A 14,274-nucleotide genomic window follows, 5' to 3' on the forward strand; every position below is an offset into this window, starting at 1 on the left:
TTAGATTGTATCACATTAAAGTCTGTGTCAGTAAGTGCCCCAATTGCTGTTATCAAAATGAATTATTAGGGAACAACTGATTTAAGTTAAAGGTGACCTGAAAATGAAAGAAAGTGGGCTTGTGCTTTTTACGATTAATTAAATTGCCCCATCCCCCAAAAGTATTTACTTCTTTACATTAGAAATTTAGATCCTGTCTAGCCTGTAAGACACTGACAACACAAAAAGGAACCAGGACAGTGAAAGTTAAGGCAGTTGGATTGGAATGGATTTTTAATCAGATGTTTTAAACTTTCTCCTGACACCTACATAATTTCCATGGCTAGTTAACATTTTGGAAAAAAGAAACCTTTGTAAAATATTTGACATTTCTGTCCCTTCAGTTAACACAAGATCTAATGACATGCATTCCCTGAGATCACCTACAACCAGATAGTCCTCTGGCAACACCAGGGATGACCAGAGTTGACATTCCTGATATTTCTAGGGTGGGGGGAGAGAGAAGAGAGACACAGAAGGAACAGAAAAAACTAAATTTCCAGGACACCTTCTTTCATGACCTCCTTATACATCATAAAGTAGCAAAAAAGGGGCAAGTCCCATTTAAAAAGTACTATCATTTTTTGTTATATCTGCAAAGAGCAACTTCCTTACACTTGACCCCTTATTTTAAGGAATCCACATTTTCTTATTATAGAAGCCATGTAAAAAGCATCTCTGTTTGAGAGAGATGGCAGAAAAAGGCAGAAAAACAAAAGCTTCCAGTACTCTGATGACTATCACAATAGGAAGTGACTTCAGAGGCAGAAGAAAAGCACAATCCATTGAGTTTATGGACAGCAACAGTTTCTTCTCTATTAGGTGAGAGGGAGGAAGACAATCAAGGGTGCACATTAGACTATTGAGATTTTCTGGGCTTGCTTCCTTCTAATCCAACACCTATCAGTGAGAGATCAGAAAATACTAAATTTCTGGAAATGGAGCAGAGGAAACATCCTGGAACCAACGCAGAGCAGTTTAAAATAATTTTTAAAGTAAGGGCTTTTATTATTAGTGTTCAAACTATCAATTGGTGGATTTTTTTTGGTCAGAGAGGCACAAACATGAAGACATGTCTATGTGCATCATACTATTTATATAACCATTACTTTCAAGTAATTAAATTAGAACAAACACACAGAGTGAAACTATCCTGTAAGATATCAAGACTGAACCTGCCCTTGCGGGAGAGGCAGGAGAAGGTGGAATGATTCCATCAGCTTTGCAAGCTGGAGAGATTCAATATTCTAACCCGCTGAAGGTGTTGAGAGGCTCCTCACAGAATTACTATTTGATGATATTTACTTGAAAGGAAAAAACTCAGGGCCTCTTATTCAGGGGTCTCAAGCTCAGCGTAGATGCCAGTACTGGCATTTCATGCCTTGGGGCTGACACTCATATATTCCCCTACCCCTGAACTGGGGTCATGGTTGACCACTATTGTTCAACTCTCAATTCAGTAGTGCTCCCATGGCTGAGAGACTAGGAGTCTGAAGCAGACCAAATTCCACTGTGAGTTACAGCTTGCTTTATTCAAAAGGGAGACAGGCAGACACTGGCTGATACAGTTAACTGAAGAGGTAGAATACTTTTCAGCTAACTAATGCATTACAACTATAATCATCTACTGGAACAAAACAAGAGTGCTACAGCATGCATCTATTTGCACTGTTAATACAAAGAGACACAACAAGAATGAAACAAAGGTGAAGCACAGACATGAAAGAATGATAGACACTGAATAAACCTTACCCTGCATAAGTTCGTTGATATAGAGATTCTGGATCCAGACTTGCAGCATCTACAATTATTGCTTCATCAAAATTTTTCAGGATTTTAACATTAGCCTTTTTGACACTGGACTACAACAGAAATTCTAAATATTAGTGCCAAATGCAGACAACTAATAGCCACTTAGCACACCAGGTCAAGTGATATTTTAGTTTTCTTGCACACTATCAAATAGTTCAGTTTCTAAGTAGGCCCAAAATTATTATACAGCCTCCACTCCACAAAATATGAATTTCAGAATAAATGACATTATTTTTAATCAGACAGTGATAAAGTACAGTTACATGAACAGAGCATAAAAAAGCAAACATGTAATACACAAGTCAGAATATGTCTATTTAAAGAGTGGTTGACTGAGTGGATTTGCGTGGACATGCATATATTTGTTTCTGAATTTAAAATGGAGCTCTCTCAAAAGCTGCACTTATTAGAAAATCCCCCTAATTCCAGCCATCTACTTGGTACATGTGTGGTCAATCCTCAATGGAAATATATGGTTCCTATGAAATGTAGTATGTTTTCCCATACACAGAACAAATCATGCATTTCCTAGGCTAGTTGCTTATTTCATCTTAAGGAAAACAAAGAAACATGAGCAAGAGTGAGTGAACATATACAGTAACTCACTAACATGCTGTATTTAAATGGAAACATTAATGGCAGCTGCTTCATAGCAGGCTAGTGAGGCATGTAGGGAGACCCTGTTGTATTTAAAGTGGAAGCACACAAAAAAGAATACTCTCTCCTTTCAGTTGCATAACTATAGACACCATTAAACGCAGTATTCTATTTTTTAAGATGTTCTGCCATTTATATTGCAAAATTCCTAGCAGTTTGTTCTACTTAGTCCATTCAGCGATTCAGCTTTTCCAGACCTGGCAGGCTACGCTGGTGACTTTAATGCCTCAACCCCCTTATTTATCAGATATGGTGTTCAAACCATGTCAATATCTGTTTGCAGTTGATGTTATTGCTATTACTTTTGTTAGTCTGACAGGAAATGTGCTGTTGCAGGATTTCTGGAACTGTTCTGCCCTAAAGCCAAGCTCAATATCTGAAGTGAATTAAGTCTCTGGTAACTTGGAGCCCACTGCTATATGCTGACCCTGTTCCATATCTGAATGTAATGTGAACAAAACTAAAATTTCATTTTCACTTGTGACAGACAATTCCAGGTTAAAAATGTGTTTGCCATTAGCCAAGAGAAAAGTTCCTAGATGTGCTTTGCTCTGTTGGCCACTTCTCAGGCTGGGCCCACTTATAAATGCAACACACAGGGAACAATCTTGAGAAAGCTGCATTCTAAGAGGGGAGAAATGGGTGAGGAACCAGAGAAGCCATTAATGAAGCACAGAAAAACCTGGAGTTGAGATAAAACAAGACTGTACTTTCACCAAGTCACTGAACAAAAGTAAATGTAATCTAATCTCTCATATTTCAATGAAGTTAGAAAGTAATTGAGCGTCTCACTTCCAGTTGCAGTCTCACTTCCATATAGTTTACAAAAGAAGAGTCAAACTAGTTTTATTTAGTGTTTCATTAAAAAGCTCTCTGCCTTCCTCAGCAATAGATCTTTTAAGTCTTTATTTACAATGTAGTCATCTTCAACTGCACCATATACAAACAGGAGCACAAACTCAGATATCACCACCATGTAGCTCAGCTAATTACAAGAGGGTTAGGCACAAGAGTTCTTATCTAGGAGTCAAGAGAGACTCTCAATTTCTAACCAGTTAAACTGACTGGACATCTGGCTAGCTTGATGAATAAAGCACAACAGAATCTGCTGGATCTGTTCTGCTTTCATAGAGACCTAAATGCTAGATATTAACTGCTACTTCTCTCTACACCAATAGCTATCTCTATTTTATCCTGAAAAAGAAATGTTCTGCTCCTAGGTTAAATGTCTGTCATTTACAAGAACTAAATTGTTGTAAAGTAGCATGCTATTGCAAATAAAACCTAAGATCCATAATTTGCATTGTTTATACTTTAACCATACAGCAATTTATTCACAGTCGTCAACACAAAAATAAATAAATAAATAAAATACAGCATTTTCCTGCAGATAAAACATAATATCATAGATACTGGGGGTTTTTTAAGCGAAGACCTACAGTATTTCAGATTCCACTGTGTAGTACTGCAGTCACTTCTAATGACAACCATTGTCTAATAATGCAAATTGTAATAGGAAGTCTTCATTGCACATTAATAGTTTAATTTCTTCAATAATTATTTGTAAACAAACCAAAGATGATGTACTTTCTGTACCTCTCACAGCAGTATTTGAATAGTATTATAGTAAGAGGTGCAACTTTGGTTAGGAACAGGAGCTATATTAAATATTGTGTTGTATTTTTCTATATAAATTACTTTTGATTGATTGATTTAAGACAGACAATAAGGTGGAATAAAGATTTCCTACTATAATATAGAATTTAAAAGGAAAGCTAAATGTGAGACTTAAATTACATGAAAATGTACCCTTAACCAAAGCTTCTTTACATGTAATTCTTCACATGCTTGGTGATGTCACTGTGGAATGACCACAGCTGCTATTAGGATGGAAGTAAAACAGATTTTTTTATTATTATTTTTTTTTACCTGTGAGGCAGAGCCATCAGAACCAGTTGTATGAGGCTCATTGTCAGGAGAGCTACTGGGGCCTTGAACAGTCAGTGCAATATTCCCCCCTGCAAATTCATCTCCTCGTACTGAATGGATGAGATCATTCAAGTATTTGTAATAAAGGTTGCTGGACAAAAAGCCAGGTAAAAAAACCTAGGAAACAGAGGAATTGGTTTTGTTGATAAAAAGGCAGAGGATACAATCAGAATGAATGACTATAACAGTGGCACACACAGGACAGGAGAAGGGGTATATGACCATACGTTGGAACTAAGGGATCATCTACCCTTGGAGCTATTCCTGAACAAGAATGTCCATACATGGAGTTATTCAGAAACAGGTATTGTGCTTTAAATTCACACCCTACCTTAATCTACATTAATTTTCTAGTGTAGACATGCCCTATGTATTAATATTTAAACTCTCATTTCAGTCTCTGAAGGGTTTAAGCATTTGCCTTGTGCTTTTTGCTCCTAATCTGTCTCTCCCTATCCTTGTAGTCTGAAAATGTCCACTACACTGTTCAAGAGTTTTTACCAGTTATAGAACTCAACCACTATCTTAATGACTCAGATACTTCAGTTAGTGGCATATTGTTATATGGCAGTTACAGCACCCTCAAGAGAATTGCAAAGCAAGTCCCAATGATCAACTATCAGTATTTTTAATGAGTCTTTTTCTGCAAGGATGTGGGCTGAGCAGAGAGGTAATGAGGGAGGAAGTGTGTTTCGAAAGGAAACAAAAAAAAATCAGCTGAGGTTAGTGGATGACCTCAGAAGAAAGTTTGAGAGATATTAGACTGCGGAATAGCCTCCACTTCACAAAGAAAATTAACATAAATGTCTTTGCTTGGAAGATTTAAAAACAGACTGGACAAAGAACATTGGAAAATATATCTAAGAACTGATAAAATTAGAGATGGAGGAAAAATTCTATTATTGATCATCTTTTCTCTCTACTAGTTTCCAAGAATGTTTTCAAAAAGCTCTCTCTCACCTTCTCCATGGTGGTCCAGGCCTGCCGTAACGGAGTAGTAAAACAGTTAGGGAGCGGACCTCCTTCCCTGCAGATATTGGATTCAATTTCTAATCGCACAAAGTCATCAAACCCAAGAGGATGTGTGGCTTGAAGGGAGAAGTACCTGCAGCACAGGACAGTGGAAGAAAACTATACGTAAGACAAGTTTCAAAATGTTCACAGGTGGGCAAAATAACTTTATCACTAGGTGGCCACTCGCCTCAAAATAATGTACAACTGATATCCGAAGGTTAGGAAAAAATCCCTGAACTGAGGAAATAAACACTTTTTATAAATATCTCCTCAAATGAGAGAAAAGTAAATGGAATAAAGTACATTACGTGACTGCTTATGGGCAGTGTTGCGCACACACGATACTATGTTGTAAAGCAAGGAGGTGGCAAACAGTAAGAACCCAAAGCAGGTTCTGCACTATTAAACAACTGATTTTAGGGAATTGAGGTGAGCTGGTTAGTTTGAAATAGGTCAGGGACTGTTCCCAGCTCCTAACACAGCAATAAATTAATTCAACACAGCTTGTGGCCCTGGGTACTCAAACTTCAGCTTTAGAACAAGCTTTTTGAGAAGCAGTTTAAGAAATTGTTGTTGTTGTTTTAACATGATTAAAGGCAACCTGCAAGCGTTGGAGTGGCAGTTACATTATTGGTGCTCTTTCTTGTTTCTTTATGAGACCTAAAGGGAAGTCCAAGTTTGTTTGTTTTTTCCTCCCAAAAAAGTGGTAATAATAAAAAAAACTTCTTAAATATCAAAAATAACCAGTGTTTTCTTACCTGTTTTTCCTGGAGGACTCCTAGGAAGACTAGAGAACTAAAGTGGGACGCTTTCTCAGCCTTCTGTTGAAGGCATGAGGGTGTCTGAATATTGAAGAGTGAGCTTTGCTCTCAATTGTACATCAGGAGTTTGAATTAAAATCTATTTAACTCAAAATCCAGAGTTGTACACAGTGACAAACAAATCCTTCCCCTCCCAACTGCTCAGGTCTTGTGATGACATAAGGCCATTAGTTCTCCAGCCACCCATAGAATCCTCCAGCATAAACAGGCTAGACAAGATTCCATATTTCTCATGTAAGAGCATGCAAGATGACTTTCAAAGCTTTTAGACTTCTTTGTATACAAGGAATTTTAAAAAGTCAATTTTCCACACATTTACATTGGAGGTCACCTTTAATAAACATGCTCTTCAGCATGTGCCCCTGTCCCATACATCAAGAGCCCAGAAAGCCCAGAATGTAAGATGTTTACTGAACAAGAGAATATCCCTGAGTGCAATGCCACATATGCAAGTACTAGATTTTTCAAACTGGAGCTGTGAAGGCAAATTGTTAGAACAACTCACCTATCATATAAAATCATGGCATCATTCTGTGCCTCCTGCCCATCATACTGGCCCTTTTTGGCAGCAAGCTGAGACTGGAAGTTATCGGCTGCCAACCAGAACTGTAATATATTAACTGCATCTTCCTTTTCCATGTACTGTAAGGAAATTAAGAAATATGAAATATATTCTTTAAAAGAGGAGAAAACAGCTTTTAGCTAAGAAGTGGAAGGTGAACATAGGCAGACCTGGTCCTTTTTCAGATACCACTTTTTTTTTTTCCTCCAAAAAACCTGAATCACATATCAATACACAAGAGTTATCTGGGCAGATACCATATAGGTCTTCTGGATGTTCAGATGTATTGTTATGCAAAGCAGGGATTAACAGTCTGTCTTCACTCACAAATACAATAAAAAAATCACTAACAATAAAAGCCACTCTTTCAGTCTTAGATGATGCTTGGGTAATTACATGTACCTGTATTGTATGAAAACACAGGAACACAGAAAAATCATTTTCACATTGTGTGGACTTTATCTTAATGCAACACTAAACACGGTGTGGGTGTTTGGGCTTCTTAATCTGCTGTTTCAAGACATATGGGCCAGTGTAGTTTGCAACATTATTAGGCCATTTAAACAGGTTTGCCCTGCTGACAAGCCCAATTCCCCAAACCTAGAGAGCACTGCTACTGTGAAGATGTTTCAGATTCAAAACATTCACCGTGTTCTGGTCTGAAGTCATGCTGGTGAAGCCAATGGAGTTACTCTGGATTTATACCAGCATGACCCAGGTCAGAATCTTGCCCAGTACTTCTTGTCAATGCTTCTTTTGGCAAGACTATAAAATAGCTAAAAGCCAAGGCAAGATTAAACAATTCTACCTGCTAGCAGCTTACTCTGCAAGAGATTAAGTTGTTGTGCCCATCACTTTGCTACAAAAATTTCTGGTACTTCAGTAGGGCTTTTCAAGATTCTCAAAAAGCTTTACAGATATTAAACCTCCTAGCAGCCCTGTAGGAGTAGGTAAATGAACTGTTACAATCACAGAATCATAGGACTAGAAGGAACCTCGAGAGGTCATCTAGTCCAGTCCCATGCACTCATGGCAGGACTGAGTATTATCTAGACTATTCCTTACAGGTGTTTGTCTAATCTGCTCTTAAAAGTCTCCAATGATGGAGATTCCACAACCTGCCTAGGCAATTTATTCCAGTGCTTAACAATGTCCTGCTACAGAGCAAAAAGAGTGCTATGAAGGAGCTCTAAACAGGAGATGTGTGAAAGCTCAGCCTAAAATACAACACAGAAATTAGAACATTTGCAGTGAGTCAGGAAAAAAAATAGTTTAAAGCATTTTTCCCTAGCACTAAATATATCTGATATTTTCAAGTTATATAAAGGGCTCCTCAAATAAAGCTTTTATGGCACACATGGTTTTATTACACTACACTGAGGGGGTGCAGTGGGGGAGAAACTTACTTCAGAAAAATAGAACAGTGCTGATTCACAGAAGAGTATATCAGCCAGGTAAACAGTCCCACTGGTCAGCACCTCAATCTGGTATTTACAGAAATGGTGACTTCTCAAAAATTCACTAAAGTGCCTGCACATGGACAAAGAAATATTAAATATTATTAACTATCAAGTGCCAACAGCAAACATGGCATTTTACAAATAAAATCTAGTCCCTACCCCAAGATTCTTAAAAATCTAGTCAAATAAAGGCAAAATAGATAAGAAACAATAGGGTGTGGTATGTCCGTATGAACTGGAAGTGGTGTAATTATCTAGCAGTAGCATTTATAAATGGCTTCAGGGAAGTAATCATGATAACGGATTTGGAGTACAAGGGGTTTGGAGCATGAAGACAGACTGTTCCAAGTATATTGGGTGGCACAGATTGACTTAGCACAGTTACTATTCACTTATCAACCGTATAAATATGTTTATCCTTAGCTCTATTAAACTGTTTTTGAATAAGAGCGTAAGAGAAAAGAACACACAACATGATAAAGCCAAACCATGGAATCAACTTACTCTTGTTCCATTGCATTAAACACTATTGACTGTGCAGTAACGAAACAGTTAGGATCCACCTGTCCATCCTCCCCACAAATCTTTGCTGTAAAAGAGACCAGACCAACTTTAATGGGGAGTTGGGTTTACTTAGCTAAAAGAAATCATTGGTGACAAGTCTAATGAGAAAAAAAAAACAAACAAACAGTTCAAGACAACTGGGATTAACCAGTTCTGACTGTTCAAAGAACTTTTTTAAAAGTTTGTTATTTCAAATGTCTATAAAATGAGAAGGATATTCTCATGGTTAAGATACTGAACTGGGACTCAGGAGATCTGGGTTTTATTCCTGACTCTGCCAAACATTCCTGTATTAACTTAAGCAAGGTAATTTCTCCTCTATGCTTCAGTTTCCCATCTGCATAATGTGGATTATAAAATTTCCATACTAGAGAGGAGTTTTGAGAAGGTAAATCCCTTAATGCAGTGGCTCTCAACCTTTCCAGACTACTATACCCTTTTCAGGAGTCTGATTTGTCTTGCGTACCCCCAAGTTTCACCTCACTTAAGAACTACTTGTTTACAAAATCAGTGCCACAGCACACAATACAAAAATACAAAAGTGTCACAGCACACTATTACTGAAAAATTGCTTACTTTCTTATTTTTACCATATAATTATAAAATAAATCGATTGGAATATAAATATTGTACTTACATTTCTGTGTATAGTCTATAGAGCAGTATAAAACAGTCATTGTCTGTATGAAATTTTAATTTTTACTGACTTTGCTAGGCTTTTTATGTAGCCTGTTGTAAAATTAGGCAAATATCTAGATGAGTTGATGCACACCCGGGAAGACATCTGTGTACCCCCAAGGGTACACATACCCTTGGTGGAGAACCACTGCCTTAACGTATGTGAGGTGCTCAGATGCTACAGAAATAAGCACCATAGAAAAATCTAATAAATAGTTGGAGATTTCTGAAGTAATTAGGTGTATATTTTACAATCTATTTACTGCTTATGTTATAAACTCATAAAAAGTGAAAATGCAATTCTGTTGTCATGAGAAACAAAGGAATGCATTCTGTTGCATACCAATGCTATTGCTTTTGGGAGATGCAATGAGTCAAGTCTATTTTATCAAATACAGCATGTTCTTACCCACTATGTCATTCCTCATTGCCTCTGTAATAGGTATTGGTTTAGCAGCATCTGGAGAAATATATTTGGTAAAAGTATTAACTGCATCCCGCTCTATACCTAAAAGAAGAAAACACATGTTGAACATTAGATCCATTGATGTATATCTATAAAATGAGTAAATGATATGCATGTTCACTTAGGAACAGGAAGCATCTACTCAGAAATGGCTCTCCTTTCCTCCAACCTTTTAACTTCCTATTCTATTCTCCAGACAGCAATTCCTATCATGACAGCCTTGTCTCTAGGCAGGTTATAGCACACCCCAAGCTACTGAAAGAACACCATGCACCAGCCAATAGGACTGAATAAGAGTGGTGCAGCTCTCCAATCCCTCACGTCCACCACATGGGCTGAATATATTATCTCCCAAGCCCACCTATACCTCAGTAAAGCAAGAATCCTAAGAAAGCTCCCAAACTCTGGCCCTCTTTATAGTTGTGCAGAAAGCTGCCACGTTAAAGTGGAATTCTGGTATTTTTTAAACTGAGGTATCAGAAGTACTACAAGGTCCCATGCACCTATTTTCTGTCATTCATCCATGTTGTTGTCCTAACTCCTACTGACAGACACCATCCTTAAATACAGAAAATATGTTATAAGTGCAACCCCCTGAAAGAATTAGTCAATGAAAAAATAAGTTGCACTACAAGCCATCTATCTTTAGCTTGGCATTATTAATACATGAACTGCATTTGCTTTTAGCCTCAAACACAAAGCTTGCATAAAGGGTTGTTTCTCTTACCTCCGCTTCCAAGTAATCAAGTCCATAAATGTAATAGATGGAAACTAGAAACTATTTGAATAACACACAACCTAAATGTCACTTCTCAGTATAAAATTCCATTTAATTATATTATATTTCATTAAGACACATTGTTGGAAAACTAATTTGTTTATGATAAACCCTTAATGGGTAATACACTTTCACTTTACGTCTGGAAATTCAGTTATAAGTTCAGTTTCTTCAAATCAAATGAGTTTGGTAAACATACAAAACTTAATTTTTGCTCTTTTGACAAGCTTGTCTTTGGTAACTGGAAATTGTTAATACAGATGAATAGGCAAAGAAAGATCATTTTACGATTACTATTCTGAGTCAGATACTATGCAGAGGACTTACATTACAACTAGAAATGGTTTCTCTCCTCTTATACACAAGAACATCCAATCAGTAATAACATCTTTTTGTTCCAATTTGAATAAAAATAAAAATTGCCATTAGCTAATTTTAGTTTCCATTTAGCAAAAATGACAAGAACCCCCCAAAATTTGAATGAATTCTGCAGCAAACTCAGTGACAATGTCTAGTATTTCAGGCATCTATGCCCCAAACCCTTTATATTCCTTTATAAAAAAAATAAAATAAAAAAAAAATCTCAGTTCCTGCAAACACCCCCCCACCCTTTTTTCAAATCGTAATAGCAACTAGAGGCCCCAAATAGAATTGGAGTTTCATTGTGCTAGATGCTGTACATGAGAAATGGTCCCAGCCCTAAAGACCTTACACTCTAAATATACAAGACAGACAAAGGTCAGAGGAAAGGGAGGCAATACTCAAGCAGACAATGTGTTGTGAAAGGGATGTTTCATTTTTTGTTTAGACATACACACATAATTGGGCAGGTGCAGGACGTGGGGAAGAAGAGGATTACAGAGCATGCCACTTACTAACCTACTACCATAAATGATCAAATTACTTTCTGTGCTCCTGCTCACGGTAATAAGTACTACTCCCAGCGGTAAGTGTGTGAAAGATTGAGCCCCAAATTAGAACAAATCAATTATGAGAAGCTTGATCAAATAAATCCAAGACAAACATTTTCCGTACACATTCTTGAGAGGATTTGTAATTATCTATGTTATTTTACAAGATACGATCTACACAGCTTCCAGACAGAGGCAACTATCACCCCCACTTCCCCGCTGTCATTCAAGTTTTGCTACAATTTTTTAAACTAGAAAAGCCATTACAGAGATTGCCTTGATTTCACAAGATTACTCATTAGGTACAGTTACAATGCCAGAGTATGTAATGGTTTTGAAATCTGTTTGACAGCATAATATTTAACACAAATCTTTCAAAAGAGACTTATTGCAATGATACAAAAGAGTTCAGCCTAAACATTGGCCTACACAGTATCTTGACAGTTCCTGCTTTCAGAATTCAATTCTTCCTTTTTTTAAACCCATGCTGCTACTGAGAATTTTTGTTATATTATATATTGGGGGGGGGGCATCATTCCCAGCAGCAGTACGAGTCTGATTTTTATTTATCTTAAAGAAAGTTACATGGGATAAATCTAAGGTTAGAGCTCCATCATGGCTCTGTGGTCTAAGCAGGTCTGTTTGTTAGGGCATCAATGCTGAGAGTTCCTTTAGTGACTCAGTTAACAGAACACGAGGTGGTTTTCAATGTGATCATTTAGCTTCGTCCCCCAACCCCTGCCCATCCACCTTTCCAACCCACAAACATTTTCTTTTCTCAGTGAAGCACAATATCTGTTCTGTTACACCAGTCTAATCTCAGTGACTTCAGTGGTCTGATGGCAGTACACGGTATACATCCCTGAATATTCAGCAGAGGTCATTTCCAAAGTAACCCCTCTATCTTAGTTCCCAAATATTTTATGCTGCTGCAAATGCCATTATTTTCTGTGGCACAATTAGTCCTCTTAACATGATGATTCTTCATCTCTCCATTCATGCCTTCCCTTAGGAATAATATTGCTTCTGCAGAAAAATCACCTACATTGTAAAAAATCTGATTTAATGGGTCTACTTTGAGAATCCTAAAATTTGATTAAGGATTATGTAGCAACATTACACTGAGCTATTTTACTAGCAATAAATTAGTCATTTTCTTTGAAAAAAGGTTACATATGTCAGTCAGCTGGAGCCATACAATAGGAGTAAAATGTATTTTTTAAAAGGTTTTTATTTACCCTCCCACATTCCTCCACTTGCAGACAAGAGGCAGAGGAACTGGCCATGTAAGAGAACCACTGATGCACTTACTTTTCATTAGTTTTCCTGACAAGTCCTTTAGTGCAAAGGAGGGGCTGTTTCTGTTTGATACTGTAAGCTTGGAAGAGTCTTGCTGTTCAGCTGGAACAGAATGGGTCCCTGCCTCAGACTTCCCAAGACGAAGTACCCTGGCATTATTGCTATCATGGCTTGACAGCAAGTGGTTCTGAACATTGCCAATTCTATCGTTCAGGTTTGTAGGTACTGTCTTGGTCATGAGTAGATGGACTGTGCTGGAATCCTCCAACCTCTCATCAAGCAATCCAGTTGGAGAAGATACTGTGGTTTCACGCTGTTTTACTGAAGGAGACACTGGCTCTGCCAATGAACTCTGTTTAACTGTGTTCAGGCTGTGCGCTCTTATGCGGGACCATGTTGTGGAGTGAAAGCTTTCAGCCTCTAACCAGAATTTAACCAAATGTTCCATTCTACGCAGTGCCATAAACTGGATAAAATAAGGGAGGGCAACACTGTCCTGCAGGACTTGTTCAAGGGTCTTTGAAAGGCTTGATTTGGTCTCTTGAGCTTGATAATTCAGACACGATCGGCCTAAAGAAAAAGCATCAGAGAGTTTACACAATATTCTACATTTTGGCATCTGATATACAATTACCAAAATGCAACTGGTAGAGAGAAAGAGAGGATTCTGAAGTACCCATACAAGTTTGGTGTAAAATACATTTCCTACCCAACAAGTATTTGGAAAGTGGAAATGCCTACCATTTAAAAATATATATATTATTTATATTTGATCAGTCCAGTAAAGTTCTCATCCTATTGTCAAAAAGCCAGAAAAATTTGATTATTCAACCAATGTATCAAATATCTAGGCACAAAGAGGCCTTAAGCAACTAATCCTTACAACCATTTGCTAATGCATGTCTAGATCATCTGAGGTGGGAGTGCGTGAAGACCAACCTACTTACACAGACTTTGCTTACTCCACTTTCTGCTACCTATGCTCTACATTTTCACATACTAAATCCATGACATCATTATAACTGCTACCTTAACTTTCCTCAAACTCTGAAGATAAGCCATAAGAATGCACTGATAACACTTTAGCAACATTGAACACTCAAGCCTTCCTCTGCTCACAAGCTGTGCCATCATCCATGAGTGAAATCAATCTGTGACAGTCAGTGGATTGTACAGTGAGCAGTGCCAAAAGGGCTTTTGAAAAGCATGTTTGATGAGCATTCC

The 14,274-nt window shown here is 37.5% G+C and overlaps 1 protein-coding gene across 4 annotated transcripts in view; it reads right to left on the bottom strand.

Moving 5' to 3' along the window:
• Positions 1-14,274, bottom strand: part of AKAP10 (A-kinase anchoring protein 10) — a 48,606-nt gene that overhangs the window by 20,584 nt on the left and 13,748 nt on the right. For all 4 annotated transcript variants that reach the window (XM_044993880.1, XM_044993879.1, XM_044993878.1 and 1 more), the window contains 8 exons: positions 13,063-13,620; positions 10,006-10,104; positions 8,859-8,943; positions 8,301-8,424; positions 6,838-6,974; positions 5,458-5,602; positions 4,438-4,614; positions 1,792-1,901 (listed from right to left, as the gene is read on the bottom strand). In XM_044993880.1, the coding sequence (XP_044849815.1) occupies positions 1,792-1,901; positions 4,438-4,614; positions 5,458-5,602; positions 6,838-6,974; positions 8,301-8,424; positions 8,859-8,943; positions 10,006-10,104; positions 13,063-13,620 (1,435 nt within the window). The remainder of the gene's footprint in view (positions 1-1,791; positions 1,902-4,437; positions 4,615-5,457; positions 5,603-6,837; positions 6,975-8,300; positions 8,425-8,858; positions 8,944-10,005; positions 10,105-13,062; positions 13,621-14,274) is intronic.

This window comes from Mauremys mutica, chromosome 19 (genome assembly GCF_020497125.1).
Source record: "Mauremys mutica isolate MM-2020 ecotype Southern chromosome 19, ASM2049712v1, whole genome shotgun sequence".
NCBI lineage: Eukaryota > Metazoa > Chordata > Testudines > Geoemydidae > Mauremys > Mauremys mutica.